This window comes from Spinacia oleracea, chromosome 5, assembly GCF_020520425.1.
Source record: "Spinacia oleracea cultivar Varoflay chromosome 5, BTI_SOV_V1, whole genome shotgun sequence".
NCBI classification, from domain to species: Eukaryota; Viridiplantae; Streptophyta; class Magnoliopsida; order Caryophyllales; family Amaranthaceae; genus Spinacia; species Spinacia oleracea.
In genome coordinates this window covers 32,158,324-32,173,082 of record NC_079491.1, presented here as the reverse complement: position 1 = coordinate 32,173,082, position 14,759 = coordinate 32,158,324, and the positions used below count along the sequence as shown (strand labels likewise).

Sequence of the window (14,759 nt, the reverse complement as noted above, 5' to 3'; positions counted from 1 at the left end):
TCATAACATTGTATTTTCATAAACGCATTTATAAGGGAATTGCGGGTACTAGCAATAGCCGTTACCTCAATTCCACGATTTGACAGGCCTTTTTCCTTGGTTCGTTCGTCCTGAGCTCCGAGTCCGAATTCTTTCAAAAGATTAAATTATTTAATTAATATTAAAAAGATAAATATTGTAAAATCAATATTTCTAAATAAGTTTTGATTGATAAATTCATAAATTAATTAAATAAAGTTTATTATCAAATTCAAGTTTTAAGGGAATACATGTGTTAGTAGTTTAAATTTAAAAATAATAATAATGCTAGATAGTTCTTAAATTTAATTGCATCAAATAATACTCATTGGAATGAAATAGCAAAAATCAGAAATTTTAATAAGAAGAATTGGGCCTAAGTAGGATTTGGGCTTACTTTGAGTTATTAAGCAAACCAAAGTTCCAAAGTTGGAACTTGGTTTCACGCACAAGACAGAGCAGGCACGAAGGAGAGAAACAGGAGGGTGAAGCAGCGGAGGGAAAAAAAGATGGAGGGCGGCGGCTGGGTGGTTCTGGGCGGCGCAATGCGTTGGTGATGGTGGTGGCAGGGAGGTGCGGTGTCGACTGGAGTGGCTTCGTGGAAGAGAGAGGCGGAGGGAGTTGGGCGCAGAGGAGAGGGACGACGAAGGGGAGGTTGGGCGCGGGGGAAAAGGGACGGCGAAGGGTGGTGGTGCGGGTTGTTGGGGTTGCCGGAGAAATAAGGCAGTGGTGGTGGCGGCTGGCGGCAATCACGGTGGTGGTGGTTATGGTGTTCTAAAATCTTGAATTTATTTTAAATGAATTTCAATGGTGAATTATAAATTGGTGGTTAATCTGATTTGTGGTTCATTTGGGATGATTGAGCAGCTATTTATAGTTGTCATGGGGCTCCATGAATGCAACAACTCAGCTTGATTGTATTGACAAGTGGAAGAAATTGAATCAATGAAAGTGATGATTAAGATGAGCTATTCTAGTTTAGATTTCCAGATATTCACATAGGTTTGATGAGTAAGTCTTGAGTTGCATTATGGTGGTGACAAGTATATTGAGTTGCCTTGTGGTGGTGACAAGTAGAAAGTGAAGGTTTTGACTTCCATGGCCAAAGTGGCGTGAGGAAGAAGAAGAGAAAGAAGAGAAACTGATTTGTTTCATTTAGGTGTTAATAAGGGTAATTTCGTAATTTTGAGCTAATTTTCAGAATTTAATTACTATTAAAATAATGATTTGGCTAAATTAATTTCCGAAAATAATTTTATATGGTGCAAGTAATTGAATTTATTTTCCGAATAAGTCGTTAACGAAAACGTACGAAATATTTAAAACGTAATTATTCTCGAAAATACGAGATTAATATAATCTGAAAAATAAATAAATCGTGAAATAAAACTTTTGTAAAATAGGTTTAGTTTTCGAATAAAGATAAGAACGTTTCGAAATTATTTAGAATCCGAAAATATTAAGATTAAGCTTGTGAATATGAAATTTAAATTAAAAATTCAAGCGAAATAAAACTTCGTTAATTAAAATAAAGTTTGAATTTAGGATTTAAAATGATAAAAAAATACTTAAGCATAATTAATCGAGTTTTAAAAATTCGGGGTATTACAAAATGTCAAGCAAGTTCGCGCCTACATCCTTGGACGTCTACTTGGACACTCGAACAACGAGAAGAGTCCAAAAGAAGTTTTAAGGATTGTCTCAAATGTTGCTGGATAGGGATCAGATTTAAAATTTTCAAAACAATTTCTATGTTTTTGTTGCACTCTGGATATTTTGAATTTTACTCATTTTGGGTCAGTACTTTGACATTTTAATGTGATTTCTATCGTCTAATTTTGGGTCAGACAAAGCGTTTAATTTATAACATTTTGATGTTATCTTATAAAATTCTCTTTTCGTTATATATTGAAACTACAACATCTTATAAAGTTTACAAATTGACAATATAACATTGGCGAGTGAGTAATTATATCTTATTTTAATAGAAGAGGAAAAAGGGAAAAATAATGCACGTAAACAGTTCCGAGTACGTTATGTCGATGGAGAAAATTTGTGTGTAAAATTGGTAAAACATTTTAAACTATGCAAATATGTATTCTACTCTTTCAATATATCGTCACAACAAATAAAACAAGGTTTTATCGATTCCAATAAGTATTGTGATACAAGTTCAAGGGTCGACGATAGAAAATGACGCTACATTTCCACGAATCTAGTTTACTATCATGAATTGTGTGGCTTCTAGTATCAACCTTTAAGAAACACAATTGTAAGAAACGGCCTAATTCAAATGGCTACAACGACGGAGGCTTAAGTACTATATCAATTCGAAACTACCAATGGCTTTGCCTCACCGTCAACTTGGTCACATTACTTGCCTCATAATAGGGCGCACTTTACTCTATGGTCACGGGTTCGAATCCACGCTTGAACATAAACTCTCCCCTCCCCCCCCATCCCTTTTCATTTTTTAAAATTTTCTGCAGTCTTTTCTACTATTCACATTTTTTTTACTATTTTGTTTTATATAAACACACAACAATTGTTTTACGATTTAATTCAATTTCCAAAAAGGATGGAGGCTTAAGTACTATATTAATTCGAAACTGCCAATGGCTTTGCCTCACCGTCAACTTGGTCACATTACTTGCCTCATAATAGGGCGCGCTTTACTCTATGGTCACGGGTTCGAATCCACGCTTGAACATAACTGCTCCCCTCCCCCCCCTATCCCTTTTCATTTTTTAAAATTTTCTGCAGTCGTTTCTACTATTAACATTTTTTTTTTACTATTTTGTTTTATATAAACACACAACAATTGTTTTACGATTTAATTCAATTTCCAAAAAGGACGGAGGCTTAAGTACTATATTAATTCGAAACTGCTAATGGCTTTGCCTCACCGTCAACTTGGTCACATTACTTGCCTCATAATAGGGCGCGCTTTACTCTATGGTCACGGGTTCGAATCCACGCTTGAACATAACTGCCCCCCCCCCCCCCCTCCCTTTTCATTTTTTAAAATTCAATGCAGTTTTTAAAATTCAAAACTTGGTCACAACAATTGTTTTACGATTACACACAATATTCACTACTCTAATTCCTGTTACAAATGTTTTACTCCGTATCGTTAACAACGAATAAATATGAAATTGCAATCCATAATTAGATTTATAAATAAATTCAAGTTACATCTTTGCATTAAAACCTTGATTGCATATAGAAAATAATTCAATTAACGTCTTTAACTACATTAAAAAAAAACATGCATCATAGTCTTGTGCACCACGGGTAACTCTCAAGATTACTGAATGCTTGTGAATTATCTTGAGAAAAGTTGATTTGGGACCCTTGAGGAATATCTTCGAACAAAACTCCGTTGTTCAAGCCCGTATCCAGATACGGTCCTGCCACGTTATTTGCGTGGTCACGCCTAGCACGATAACTAGGAATGTTACCAAATGCGGAGGAAATTAGCGCCTGAAATAATTATATACGAAAATTAGCCAGACATATAATTTAATAATATGGTGAAAAAAAACAATTAAAGTTCAATGTTTCATAGAAAGTAATTACCTCTTTCGCGGCTAATTCCTCTTGTGTTGTTTGGTTCTTCTTCGACGGCCCAGCAGCACTTTTATCAAATGGCGTATTTCTTTTAGTCGTTGCCCTTCCAGTATGCCTTTTATCAACCGGGGTCTTTAAGACGTCTTCGCCAACAACCTCCTCAGCGTTCCTCAAAAGAGCCCTTTCGTCGAATTCTCTTGGTCGTAGCCTACGACGACCAAACACATTACGGGCATCGGGATCCCACCAAAATATTGAATCGTCACCCGTGTCACCCCTCTTTCGTATTCCGATTGCATCCTCCATTTTAAGACGAACAACATCCATAGCCTCTTTGTACAATTTCAAAGCTTCTTCACTATGCATGATCATCTCATACAGGTAATTTTGCCTTTGTGACAACTCTTTGGCTTTCGCTAACCGAGATGACTCTAATGGGTCAAAGTAAGAAACCTGAAGACTTTCATACGACCTCACTTGTTTCATCCAACGTGGTAAAATGTATTTTTCAGGAAGAACTTGAAAATCTTCAACATACATTGCCTTCAATATGTGCCTACATAGTATGCCCGTGAATTCAAACAAGTTGCACGAGCAATGTAATTCACCCTTAACCTTATCCACTTTGACGTTGTACTGTTTGAACCTTTTCCGCCAGAATGGGGATGTCAATTTCTCATCTGCTCTATAGAATGACACGGTACCGAGAGCATCGATTTTAGTGACATTAGTGTGCATCAACCCCTTACGCTCTGCCACCACCTCCGCAAACTTCTCATTAGTGTACGACTTAACCAGCACATATTCAACTAACACACTCTTATCCGGCTCAAGACGGGGAATCTTATCAATGCTATCATAATTATCCTGCTTCTCTTCCTCAGCTTTTATCCTCATGCACCACTCATAATTTTTAATGAACAAAACCAAACCGCATTCTAAGTTAACATGAGTTTTGAAGAATCGTTTCATACCTTCACTTCTTTGTGTAGAAGACATACCAGCCCAAAACTTTCCTCTGTTGTACGCCGGAGCCCACTGACGCCTCAGTTCGTACGCATCCTTCATCCACCCAGCACCGCTTAGACGGTATTCTTCCATCACATGAGTCCATGCTTCATCAAACTCGTCAGGATCAAGAAAATCGTGTATGGCAGTACGTATTAGGGTATCAATCTTCGGCCAGTCCTTACGACTACCAAGCGCTTTCTTAGCATTTTGGAGCATGTGCCATAGACATAGTCTGTGCGGCACGCCAGGGAACACTTGCTTAATTGCTTTACCTATTGCCTTGTCTTGGTCCGTTAGGATGCCCTTAGGAGCCTTACCCATACACTTCAGGAATTCTTCGAACACCCAAACAAATGTTGGCGCATCTTCGTGGGATATAAGTGCTGCCGCAAATATAATTGACTTTCCATGGTGGTTTACACCAATAAATGGTGCAAAGGGCATACGGAACCTAGTACAAAATTGTTAAGTAGTCAATTAAAAAAATATATGTAAAAAAATAAAAATAACGATTGCAAAAAATTATAATTATATAAATACCTGTTGCATGAAAAGGTTGTATCGAATGTGATTACATCTCAAAAATACTTGCATGTCCCTCTACTTCGCGCATCGGACCAAAATGCGTTTGTAAATACACCTTCATCGTCTTTTTGGATGGAGCAATAAAATTCAGAATTCAATTCCCGTTGCGCTTTAAAATATTGATCTAATCCTGCTGCATCAGAATCCTGAAACCTAGACTTACGCCGTTCTACACTTATCGCATTCCTAAGGTCCCTCTGGTTGAATGCGATATTGTCAAACCCACCCTTTTCAATCAATTGAGTACCATAGTTTTTGCTAATGCTAACACCACCCATGTCATTAATCATCGCTCTTTTAAACGTCGTACTATCAATATTCCTATAGTTAACCATCATTCTACTACAATCTGGATTTAGAGCATGATTGTGTTCCAACTCACACTTCAATATGGTAAACTTATCGTCTTTAAATTTACCATAAACGAACATTTTACAACCAGTTACATTGGACCCAACGTTCGTGCCTCCCTTCTTACATTTTAATCTTATTAATTCCATCATGTGATGCTTTGGCTCAAGATCTCCAGTACCTTTCCTATTCACTCCAATAGCCTTATACTCTTGTTTCAAATTATTACTTTTCATAAACATCTCAAAACCTTCCTTAAACGCATACATATTACAAAAATCGAAAAATTCTTGACCCGTTGTAAAGCACATACCTACGGTAGGGGGATTGGAGTTCTTATCAGTTGCACCGGTATCCTCATTACAATCTTCAATTGTTACAGTTTCATTAAGGTCTATTCCTTCAATGGCTCTAGCGTATAACACTGTAATATTTTACGACACATTATTAAAAACGTGATACATTTAATATTTAAATTAATATAACGAAACGTATTTATTATTACGATAGCACGTTCTACATTAATATAATAACGGCATTTTTTATAAAACGAAACGCAATAATTATAATTAAAACCTACGTAATTGGTTTTTCAATATACTACGTACTGCAAGTTTAATACTACGTAACTATAAACCCTAAAATAATAACACAACTTCGTAATATCCACCCAAAATTCACGAACTTAGATCTGATCAGATAACATGCATTCAGTAGTAATCACAAAATCATAACTTCATCAAAATAATTTCAAGATTTACAGTAACAAGATAAAACCCTAAACTTTGTTGAAAAAATTACCTGCAACAATTTGAGCTTCGTCTTCAATGAAAATGGGAGTTAGGAACTGGTTCAACTTCGTCTTCAAAAACCAGACACCCAGCCAAAAATGGTTGAAGCTCAAATCTGATTTTTTTGGATTTTTTTTTTTTTTAGGAAGGTGTGAGCGGGAAAATTTTTGGGAGGTGTTAATGGCGCAATAAGTCCCGCTCAGGTTCTCTAATGGCGCAATACTTCCCAAAAATTTTCCCCCATGTTGTAACCCATCTCCCCCCAAAACTGAAAAAATGATTGCTGATTTGGCCCAACCAAATAGCAGGGTATGTTGACTCAACATACACCCAATGTATGTGTATCATCTTCCAGAGGAGTGATAATGATGGGTGATAAAGGAGGTGAAAGAATGGGTATATGGGGAAGGGAAAAGAATTAAATAATAGGGGTGGGGAAATTTAGGTGGGAATATGGGTAGAATCTTTAGGTATTTTGGTAATTAGATAGAAATGTAAGGGTATTTTAGGATAAAATGTATGTCCAAAAATAGAAACGGATACAACAAAAAGAAACGCTTAAAATGAAAACGGATACAACAAAAAGAAATGGAGGGAGTATAAAAAAATAATTAGACAAAAAAGTCATGTAACTTCCCAAAAATAATGTATCATCACATTTTCTTATATATTTATGATGCCTTAGCAATATTGATTCATGTCAAATACATTTTTACTATTATTTCACTTATGTCTTTCAATTTTCAAGCAATTTTATAAGAGAAATAATTTTGTCACTCCAAAAGTTGATTTTGACACTCTCATTATAAGAGAGTTAAGCTAATAAATGGGGTCTAACCTTTTGAACTTTTCGCCGTTTAGGACCTATACCTTTTTTTTTCACCGTCTGGGACCTCATTCCCCTTTTCCTGCCAAATTTAACTAGAGTACATTAAAAGGTTAGGTCATTGGGTTAAAAGGTTAAAGTAAATCAAAAGTTTGAGGACTAACCTTTTCGTTTTTTCACCTTTCAGGACCTGAACTTTCTTTTTTCACCTTTTGAGACCTCATTCAAGTTTTCATGTAATTCCAATTCAATTATTAATGTTTCTAATCATTAACATATAATAAGTTCAAATTGAAATGATATGTAACTTAATTCATAAATTTAGCCCATATATAAATTGATTTGGGTATCAAATAATCTAATGAATAAAGAAGCAAATAATTATTTACAAGCTGATCATATTTTATATATTCGGTTATGGTGTCCAATGACAATAGAAGAATTAAGCAATTTATATAGTAGAGTACGATATTCATACAATTATACTCAAAGGTTTACGGGGATGGTGGAACTAAAAATACACTAAAGAATTTTCCTCCCCGGGACCCAAGTTGTTAGGAAGATCCGCAATTGATGGTATGTCCTCACAATTATTTGTGGTTTGTTTGAAGAATATTAATAATGTCCACACAAAAACGTAAAAATAATAAAAATAGGTTAATTTTAAACGAATTCTGATTTTGATCACAAGTTAATATATCATACTATTTCTTGATTGTTTTATGACAGTAAAGACAATTGGATTATTGATGCTCATATTTGATGAGGTACTTAAATGATGTATGCTTAACTCGATCAAAATTAATCAGCAATTTCCGAATTAAAATTGCTGACCTCAAATTTTCTATAAACATATTCAAATCAGTTGTTATTGGATTACGTAAATTAAGTTTGAACTATTAAAGGTCTTATGAATGAGTAAATATTATCTATGATGTTTGGAGAAGAGTACTATGTAGTTTTAATTGTATGATGGGGTTTGGGAAAGATGAATTATTATTATTATTATTATTATTATTGTTAAATATATTAATAACAATTATTACACAATAATTAATAAAAATAAAAATATTAATAACTTTTATTATAATTATTAATTTGAGCGATAACTTTTTTTTTGCATTTCCTGATTTTTTTTATAGTAAATAACGTTGGTATACAAAATATGGATATGAGGTCCCAAAAGGTGGAAAAAAATATTCGGGTCCTAAACGGTGAAAAAATCAAAAAGTTGGACCCTAACCTTTGTCTTTATTTATTGTTTGAGTGATAGTATGGTTAACGGTGAGTTAAACTATGGTTAATTGGCCGGAAAATGAACATGAGCCCCCAAAAGGTGAAAAAAAAAAAGTTGAGGTCCTAAAGGGTGAAAAAACCAAAAGGTTAGACCCCAACCTTTAGCTTAACTCCATTATAAGAGCATAGTATATTATCTCAATCATCCGAGAGACAAGATCCATGCTGGACCATTTCTGTTGCTTATAAATAAAGATTTCGGAGCAACTAGTTAGAGAAAAAGAAATGCTCCATTTTTTCTAAGATAGGAAATATATTAATAATGAATAACTCAGGTCATACAAGATAAGGTCATCAACCTGAAATTTTCTCTAACCGCGGGAAATCATAAAATTTAAATACAAGTATATTTTAAGAGGCTTGATTTTCTCCCATCTAACAAACTAAAAGTAAAATACCAATTTTCCTCCTCCCCTGCAGCTACATATATTCTGATTCTGAGTTAAGATAAAGAATGGGGTCCCACCTTTGCAATTTTTCACTGTTAAGGACCAAATCTTTTTTTTCACCATTAAGGACCCGTAAAGTATATTCCGATCACAATTACATGCAGGGTAATATTTACATGCAGGGTGTAATCATTATGATAATAATAGGTTTATCATAATGATTACATTTGTCAGTGGAATTTTGTATCATTTAATCTCTATTTATATGTTAGCCAAAATTATAAATTTGATATTATTAAAGTACTAATTGAGATGAATCAAACAACGCCCTGTATGAATATGTTTTTCTTATGTATTAAAAACAATTTAGAAAATTCTCTTTAATTATCTTCAATTGTAAATAGTGTCAAAATTCCAAATTGAAATATTAATATAGAACAGATGGATTGTATTAAAAGCTGTTATAAAAAAAGTAATATTATGCCATGTCACCACTAATCAACATCACATAGCATGTCATTGACAACCACTAAACATGTTTAGTGCTCCCACAGTATTTTCTCGGGAGTTACGTATACCATTTATGGCTGTATTTTTAGGAATTACATTATCTTTTTAGTAACTTCCACGTTAAAATATTACACCCAAAGAGGTAGAAGCAAGGATCAAACACCAAACCTCAAGTTAGTTTCAGACGTTAATAAAAAGGTCAAATGATCTACATACATGTAGTAGGTCTACTCGACTACTCCAAATTGACGGAATGTTGGACTTGTGCATATGAGAAAGTTTCAGACGTTAATAAAAACATGGGATATAGCTTAGAGGAGTCCATCAGTGTCCCAACCAATGAGTTCATGACAACAGTGACAGACCATTGTAAACCCATATTACTTGATCAGCAAGAGACTCATATCAAAAGAGCACAAGAGAAAAGTGGCATCCAAGTTTAAACGAGATACATGAATCTATAGAAGTCGAATGTCTACAAACAAACGGGTCCAAGAGACTGAAACAGAAACAAAGCTCCTATGAATAAACCTCAAAACTTCTTTCTACAAGGCAGCAAATTTAGTGGTCGGGCATGCTCTTGATGATATCTGAGTCACCTGCATCAATAATGCTGAGGCAGCACACCCTGTAATACTTCCCGCAAGCAGTTCCAAGATCAACATTGTCTGTAAACCAACATCATCATAAGTTTAACATCCTACTGACATTGGGTTCGGGGAGAGAATTCAAGACAAGGAATCAGATAAAAACATGTCTAAATATCAAAGGAAGGTTTATTAATAACAAAATACCATTCAATACCAAGAAACACTTACTTCCGTTGTAATGGTGAACTCCGACCTTAGCCAACATAGCATAGTACTCAATCTCAGACTTCCTTAGGGGTGGGCAATTGTTTGAGATGATGATCAACTTTGCTGAAAGAAATAACAAGTGCATATCTTACCATTACATTTCACACAAGTCAAGAATAAAACAGCAAGTTCAATTTTTTAAAAAAAGATCTTACACCAAATTCAAAAAGCCATGAAACAGGAAACCCAATAAATGTGAGACCAAACTAAGACTAATTCGATGGCAACATTGACGAAATGGGCAATAAAAAGTAGAATAAACCACATATCCAACAACACCAATTATACATGACTGCAAACAATCAGGCCGTCACAACCCAGAGTACAGCATCAACAAAACATTTCCGAACCATCTCAACAAAATGTTTCTATACCCTATCTTGCACAGTTTAGCAATACAAATCATAGCCAAAAGATACAAAAAAATTGCAATTTCTCCCCTATTCCCCATAAATATTCTAACAAATTAAAGTAAAGTATCAATGTTATAACATAGTATTGACCAAAACACTACATTACTGCGAACATTCACACCAGTATAACTCCATAATTCTAATCAGAAACCTCGTAAAAAATAACAATTATATAAATATCAACCTACGAACCACTATAATAGAAGACCAAACATGCATCCAGTAACCAGATTTTCCCAGCAGTTATATCCAATGAATGCAAAATGTTGTCTTGTTCTATACACGTTAGAGTGATCCTAAACAAAGAAACCAAGAAAGTGAGGGGCAAGCAAGGTTCTATTTTGTTCTAACTAGGCATGCTAGGGTGGACTATCTGTAAAGCTCTCGACATAGTTTGATGTTATCACTTTGCTGGCTTAATCTGATACAGCCCTGTAATACTAGAACGCTACAGCACTAGAACACTAGAACGCTACAGCACTAGAACACTAGAACGCTACAGCACTACTCCGTAGTACACTAGACACATCATTGATTCTTTTCTAAACAATGTGTACTATAACCAATTGTCGAGTATGCTAAACCTATCAGCTGAAAACCACTGAAGATCAGTAATTTCACAAATCAAGTTTCAAATAAAATGTTGCGATTTTACAAATCTACGATGCCAAGAATTGAATATTAACATATTAACAAAGCTACAAACTCCAAAACCCTAAACTGAACCCTTACTTAAAATCCAGAAAATGAACAATTACCCCGAAATTTTAAATACACGCAGATCTAAATAACCCCAATCAGGTTAATATCATACAATAATACAGTTTTATACGTCATTTCTTAAAAAATAGAACAAGGAAACAGGGACCTTTTACAAAAAAAAATTGCAAAAATGTACAAACTGGGAAATGTTAAAAGGACAGGGTTTACCCTTTGAAGATCTAAGGGTTTTGAGGACCGTTTTGTAACCAAGAGTGAACTTGCCACTCTTCATGACAAGAGCCAACCTGTTGTTGATGCTCTCATGAGTCTTCTTCTGCAAATTCAACCAACCTCCATTAATTTTTGATTTTATCATCAATCAAGTAAATGAAAAGGGAAACGATGATGAGAATATTCGAGAGAGAAAGTTAGGGCTACCGTCTTCTTAGATGGAGCCATCTCGACGTCGGCGGCGGCGGCGCCTGGTGAGGGAGAGAATGCTTCAAAAATAAAGATGAACAACACAGGAACGAGTGAACAAAAGCTGACTCATACTAGTAAGAGTTTTATGTTGGGCTCTCCCTTTCTGGCCCAATACCCAATAAGGCAAAAGGTATGCAACTGGTTTACAGGAGCGCAAATTTTTGCCTGTACAGTAAGAGTTGGATGTACCCCAATCCAAAACGACGTCGTTTTATGTTGTTTAAGATGAACATTAATATACTGGCATGAAAATTAACATTTACTCCCTCCATTTCTAAATGTTGTATCCATTTGGAATCTTGGGGGGTTTTTAAGAAAAATAGAATCTTGGTTTGTATGGGTATAAGTGTAATGATTGGGTGTAAGAGAAATGATTGTGTGTAAGAATGTGTAAAAGATTCTTTTTTAAAGATTAAAGTAAGGAGAGAGAAAATATTAAAGAATTATGGGAAAGGGGATATTTTCATTTAATTAATCAAAAATCAGAAAAAATCTGATTGAAGTGGGGACCAAAGTACATGAGGTGGATTTATTTCATCCAATGAGATTACAGCAACAGAAAAAAACGGAGGGAAGACTTCCCAAATTGGGAAAGTCCACTTCCCTTTTTACACTTCCCTCCAAAAACAGAAATTTACCAAAAAGTTTTCCCTCCAAACTTTTTCCCTCCAAACTTTATACATTTACCACCCTTTATAAATAGGGGACAATTTCTACCCAAAAACCCTCATAAATTCCAACTGTTTTAATATCAGTTACAACAACAAAAAACCAAAGGCAATAAATGCACTACAATTAATCAGCAAGGGGACATTAATGGCTTCAGATCAAGAGGAGGACGAGTTCCTCGGTTTTTCCGATGATGAAGGAGACGGCACGAACTCTGATTCAGATTATGATGATGATGAAGCAACCCAAAATGCTGTAAGTGAAGTAAATGCTCATCAAATAGGGGACTTTGAGCAAAATCAACAATTGCCAGATCTGAATGAAGTGGGACAAGAATATGCACAAGAATGTGAAGTGGGACCACAGCATACATCAGGTATATCAGATAACCACTCAGTTCCATTTTTGTTTGATTTGAACATGCCAACACAACAAGAGTTCCCACCATCTCCAATTCATCAAACAGAAACAGAGCAAAATCATCATAAGCCTAGAACCCCAAGGATTAACAACGAATTAAGGTTGGAAATCTTGTTGTTCCTTCTCTTAAGAAAAGAAAAGCATTCAGATGAACTCATTCATGGGACAAATAGGCAGGCTGTTATAAAGTTTGGTTACACAAGGAAGACAATTAGACTAATATGGCAGAGAGCATTGGCACATAAGGCAGCCATGGATTCGTATTTCTATGATAGCAAATATCACAACTGTGGGAGGAAGAGAATTCAAGTAACATATGAGTCTATAGCCTCCATAGCCATGGGGGATAGAACAACCATTATTGATCTAGCAAGGATGCTCAATTTGAGTCCCACAACAGTTTGGAGAATGGTGAAAAGAAAACAGATAAAACCACATTCAAGTCCATTGAATCCAGGCATTTCAGAAGAATGCAAGATGGCAAGGATGAAGTGGGTACTTGGTCTCTTAATGGACTACTCAATACCAAATGATCCCACATATTACAGCATGTATGATTTCATTCACATCGATGAGAAATGGTTCTATCTTACACAAAAAAGTCAAAGAGTTTATTTAGCAAACAATGAACCATTTCCACACAGGAAGGGAAAATCAAGAACTAAGATTCCAAAGTTCATGTTTATGGCAGCAGTAGCAAGGCCAAGGTGGGGACAAGATGGGCAGTGTGAGTGGGATGGGAAACTTGGTATATTTCCATTCACAGATGCAGTGGCAGCAAAGAGAACATCCAAAAATAGAGTCAAGGGGACAATTGAGACTAAACCAATCAAGTCAGTTAATCAGATTGCAACTAGGGCCATGCTAATCAACTACCTAATCCCAGCAATTAAAGAGAAATGGCCACCACATGAGGGGGAAAGGGTGATATACATCATTCAAGACAATGCAAAGGCACACATTTTGCAAAATGATCAAGAATGGCAGCAACATTACAAGCAAGATGGCTTCACATTGATATTGACTCAGCAGCCAGCAAACAGTCCAGATTGTAACATATTAGACTTGGGGTTCTTTAGGTCAATTCAATCACTAATGCACAAAAAGATGCCTAAAACAGTTGAAGATTTAAGTGGTGCTGTGACTGAGGCATATAATGAACTGCATGCAAAGACTCTATCTAATGTGTGGATGTCACTTCAATATGTTGGAAATGAAATTTTGAAACACAAGGGGGACAATGACTACCAACTCCCACACAACAAGAAAAAGATTTTAGAAGATGAGGGGAATCTGCCAGAACAAGTTAAGGCCCCAAGGTGGGCTGTGAATGAATGCAAACAACTTGTTGATGAATGGAGAGCAAATCAGTGAAGTATAGAGCAAGAACGAGAGATTACTTTTTGTGTTTTGGGAACATGTTTTAAAAGTTACAAGAGCAAACAAAATGTCACTTTTGTAAGCTTGAATGAAAGCATCACATGTATTTAAAACATTTTGGAAGCAACATATCAACTGGAAGAATGAATGAATCAATTTGTTGTTGTTAATCTTTAGTTTTTGTTCATCATACTCACATATTTGTAGTTATTCATGTACATTGCATATTAACATATGATTTCAGGATTATTCAAAATCATAAGGGAACATGTACATTGCATATTAACATATGATTTCAGGATAAGTCAAAATCATAAGGCAACAATGCACAAGGCAATATGAACAAGACAGCATCAACAAGGCAACAATAACTAGGTTATCACAATCATAGTTTAGTTTTTGTTCATCATATTCACAATCATGTTTCTTATTTGTAGTTGTAATTGAAACACAAAACACCAATTTAATGAGTCAGCCATTCCTTAAAC

General features: G+C 35.2%; 3 protein-coding genes across 3 annotated transcripts; 1 reads left to right on the top strand and 2 right to left on the bottom strand.

Moving 5' to 3' along the window:
* Positions 1-3,072: 3,072 nt before the first annotated feature.
* LOC110797188 (protein FAR1-RELATED SEQUENCE 5-like) lies at positions 3,073-8,051 on the bottom strand. The gene is made up of 5 exons (XM_056828767.1): positions 7,317-8,051; positions 6,337-7,234; positions 5,140-5,959; positions 3,598-5,050; positions 3,073-3,501 (listed from the first exon to the last, which is right to left on the bottom strand). Exons 4-5 carry the CDS (start codon positions 5,041-5,043, stop codon positions 3,292-3,294), a joined length of 1,656 nt encoding a protein of 551 aa, XP_056684745.1. The 5' UTR covers positions 5,044-5,050; positions 5,140-5,959; positions 6,337-7,234; positions 7,317-8,051; the 3' UTR covers positions 3,073-3,291.
* Positions 8,052-9,709: 1,658 nt separating this feature from the next.
* On the bottom strand, positions 9,710-11,916 carry LOC110797201 (60S ribosomal protein L30). The gene is made up of 4 exons (XM_022002298.2): positions 11,758-11,916; positions 11,548-11,653; positions 10,166-10,267; positions 9,710-10,015 (listed from the first exon to the last, which is right to left on the bottom strand). The coding sequence occupies exons 1-4, from the start codon at positions 11,776-11,778 to the stop codon at positions 9,909-9,911; spliced, it is 336 nt and encodes a 111-aa protein (XP_021857990.1). The 5' UTR covers positions 11,779-11,916; the 3' UTR covers positions 9,710-9,908.
* Positions 11,917-12,618: 702 nt separating this feature from the next.
* On the top strand, positions 12,619-14,265 carry LOC110797189 (uncharacterized). The gene has a single exon (XM_022002285.1). The coding sequence runs from the start codon at positions 12,619-12,621 to the stop codon at positions 14,263-14,265; it is 1,647 nt and encodes a 548-aa protein (XP_021857977.1).
* Positions 14,266-14,759: the final 494 nt, after the last annotated feature.

Excerpts from the sequence above, each read along its gene's own strand:
- LOC110797188 (XM_056828767.1), bottom strand. The coding sequence starts at position 5,043 with ATGCCCTTTGCACCATTTATTGGTGTAAACCACCATGGAAAGTCAATT. Across the intron at positions 3,502-3,597 it reads AGGAATTAGCCGCGAAAGAG|GCGCTAATTTCCTCCGCATT; the intron begins GTAATTACTTTC and ends TAATTATTTCAG.
- LOC110797201 (XM_022002298.2), bottom strand. The coding sequence starts at position 11,778 with ATGGCTCCATCTAAGAAGACG. Across the intron at positions 11,654-11,757 it reads TGGCTCCATCTAAGAAGACG|AAGAAGACTCATGAGAGCAT; the intron begins GTAGCCCTAACT and ends TTGAATTTGCAG. Across the intron at positions 10,268-11,547 it reads AACCCTTAGATCTTCAAAGG|CAAAGTTGATCATCATCTCA; the intron begins GTAAACCCTGTC and ends TATTTCTTTCAG.
- LOC110797189 (XM_022002285.1), top strand. The coding sequence starts at position 12,619 with ATGGCTTCAGATCAAGAGGAGGACGAGTTCCTCGGTTTTTCCGATGAT.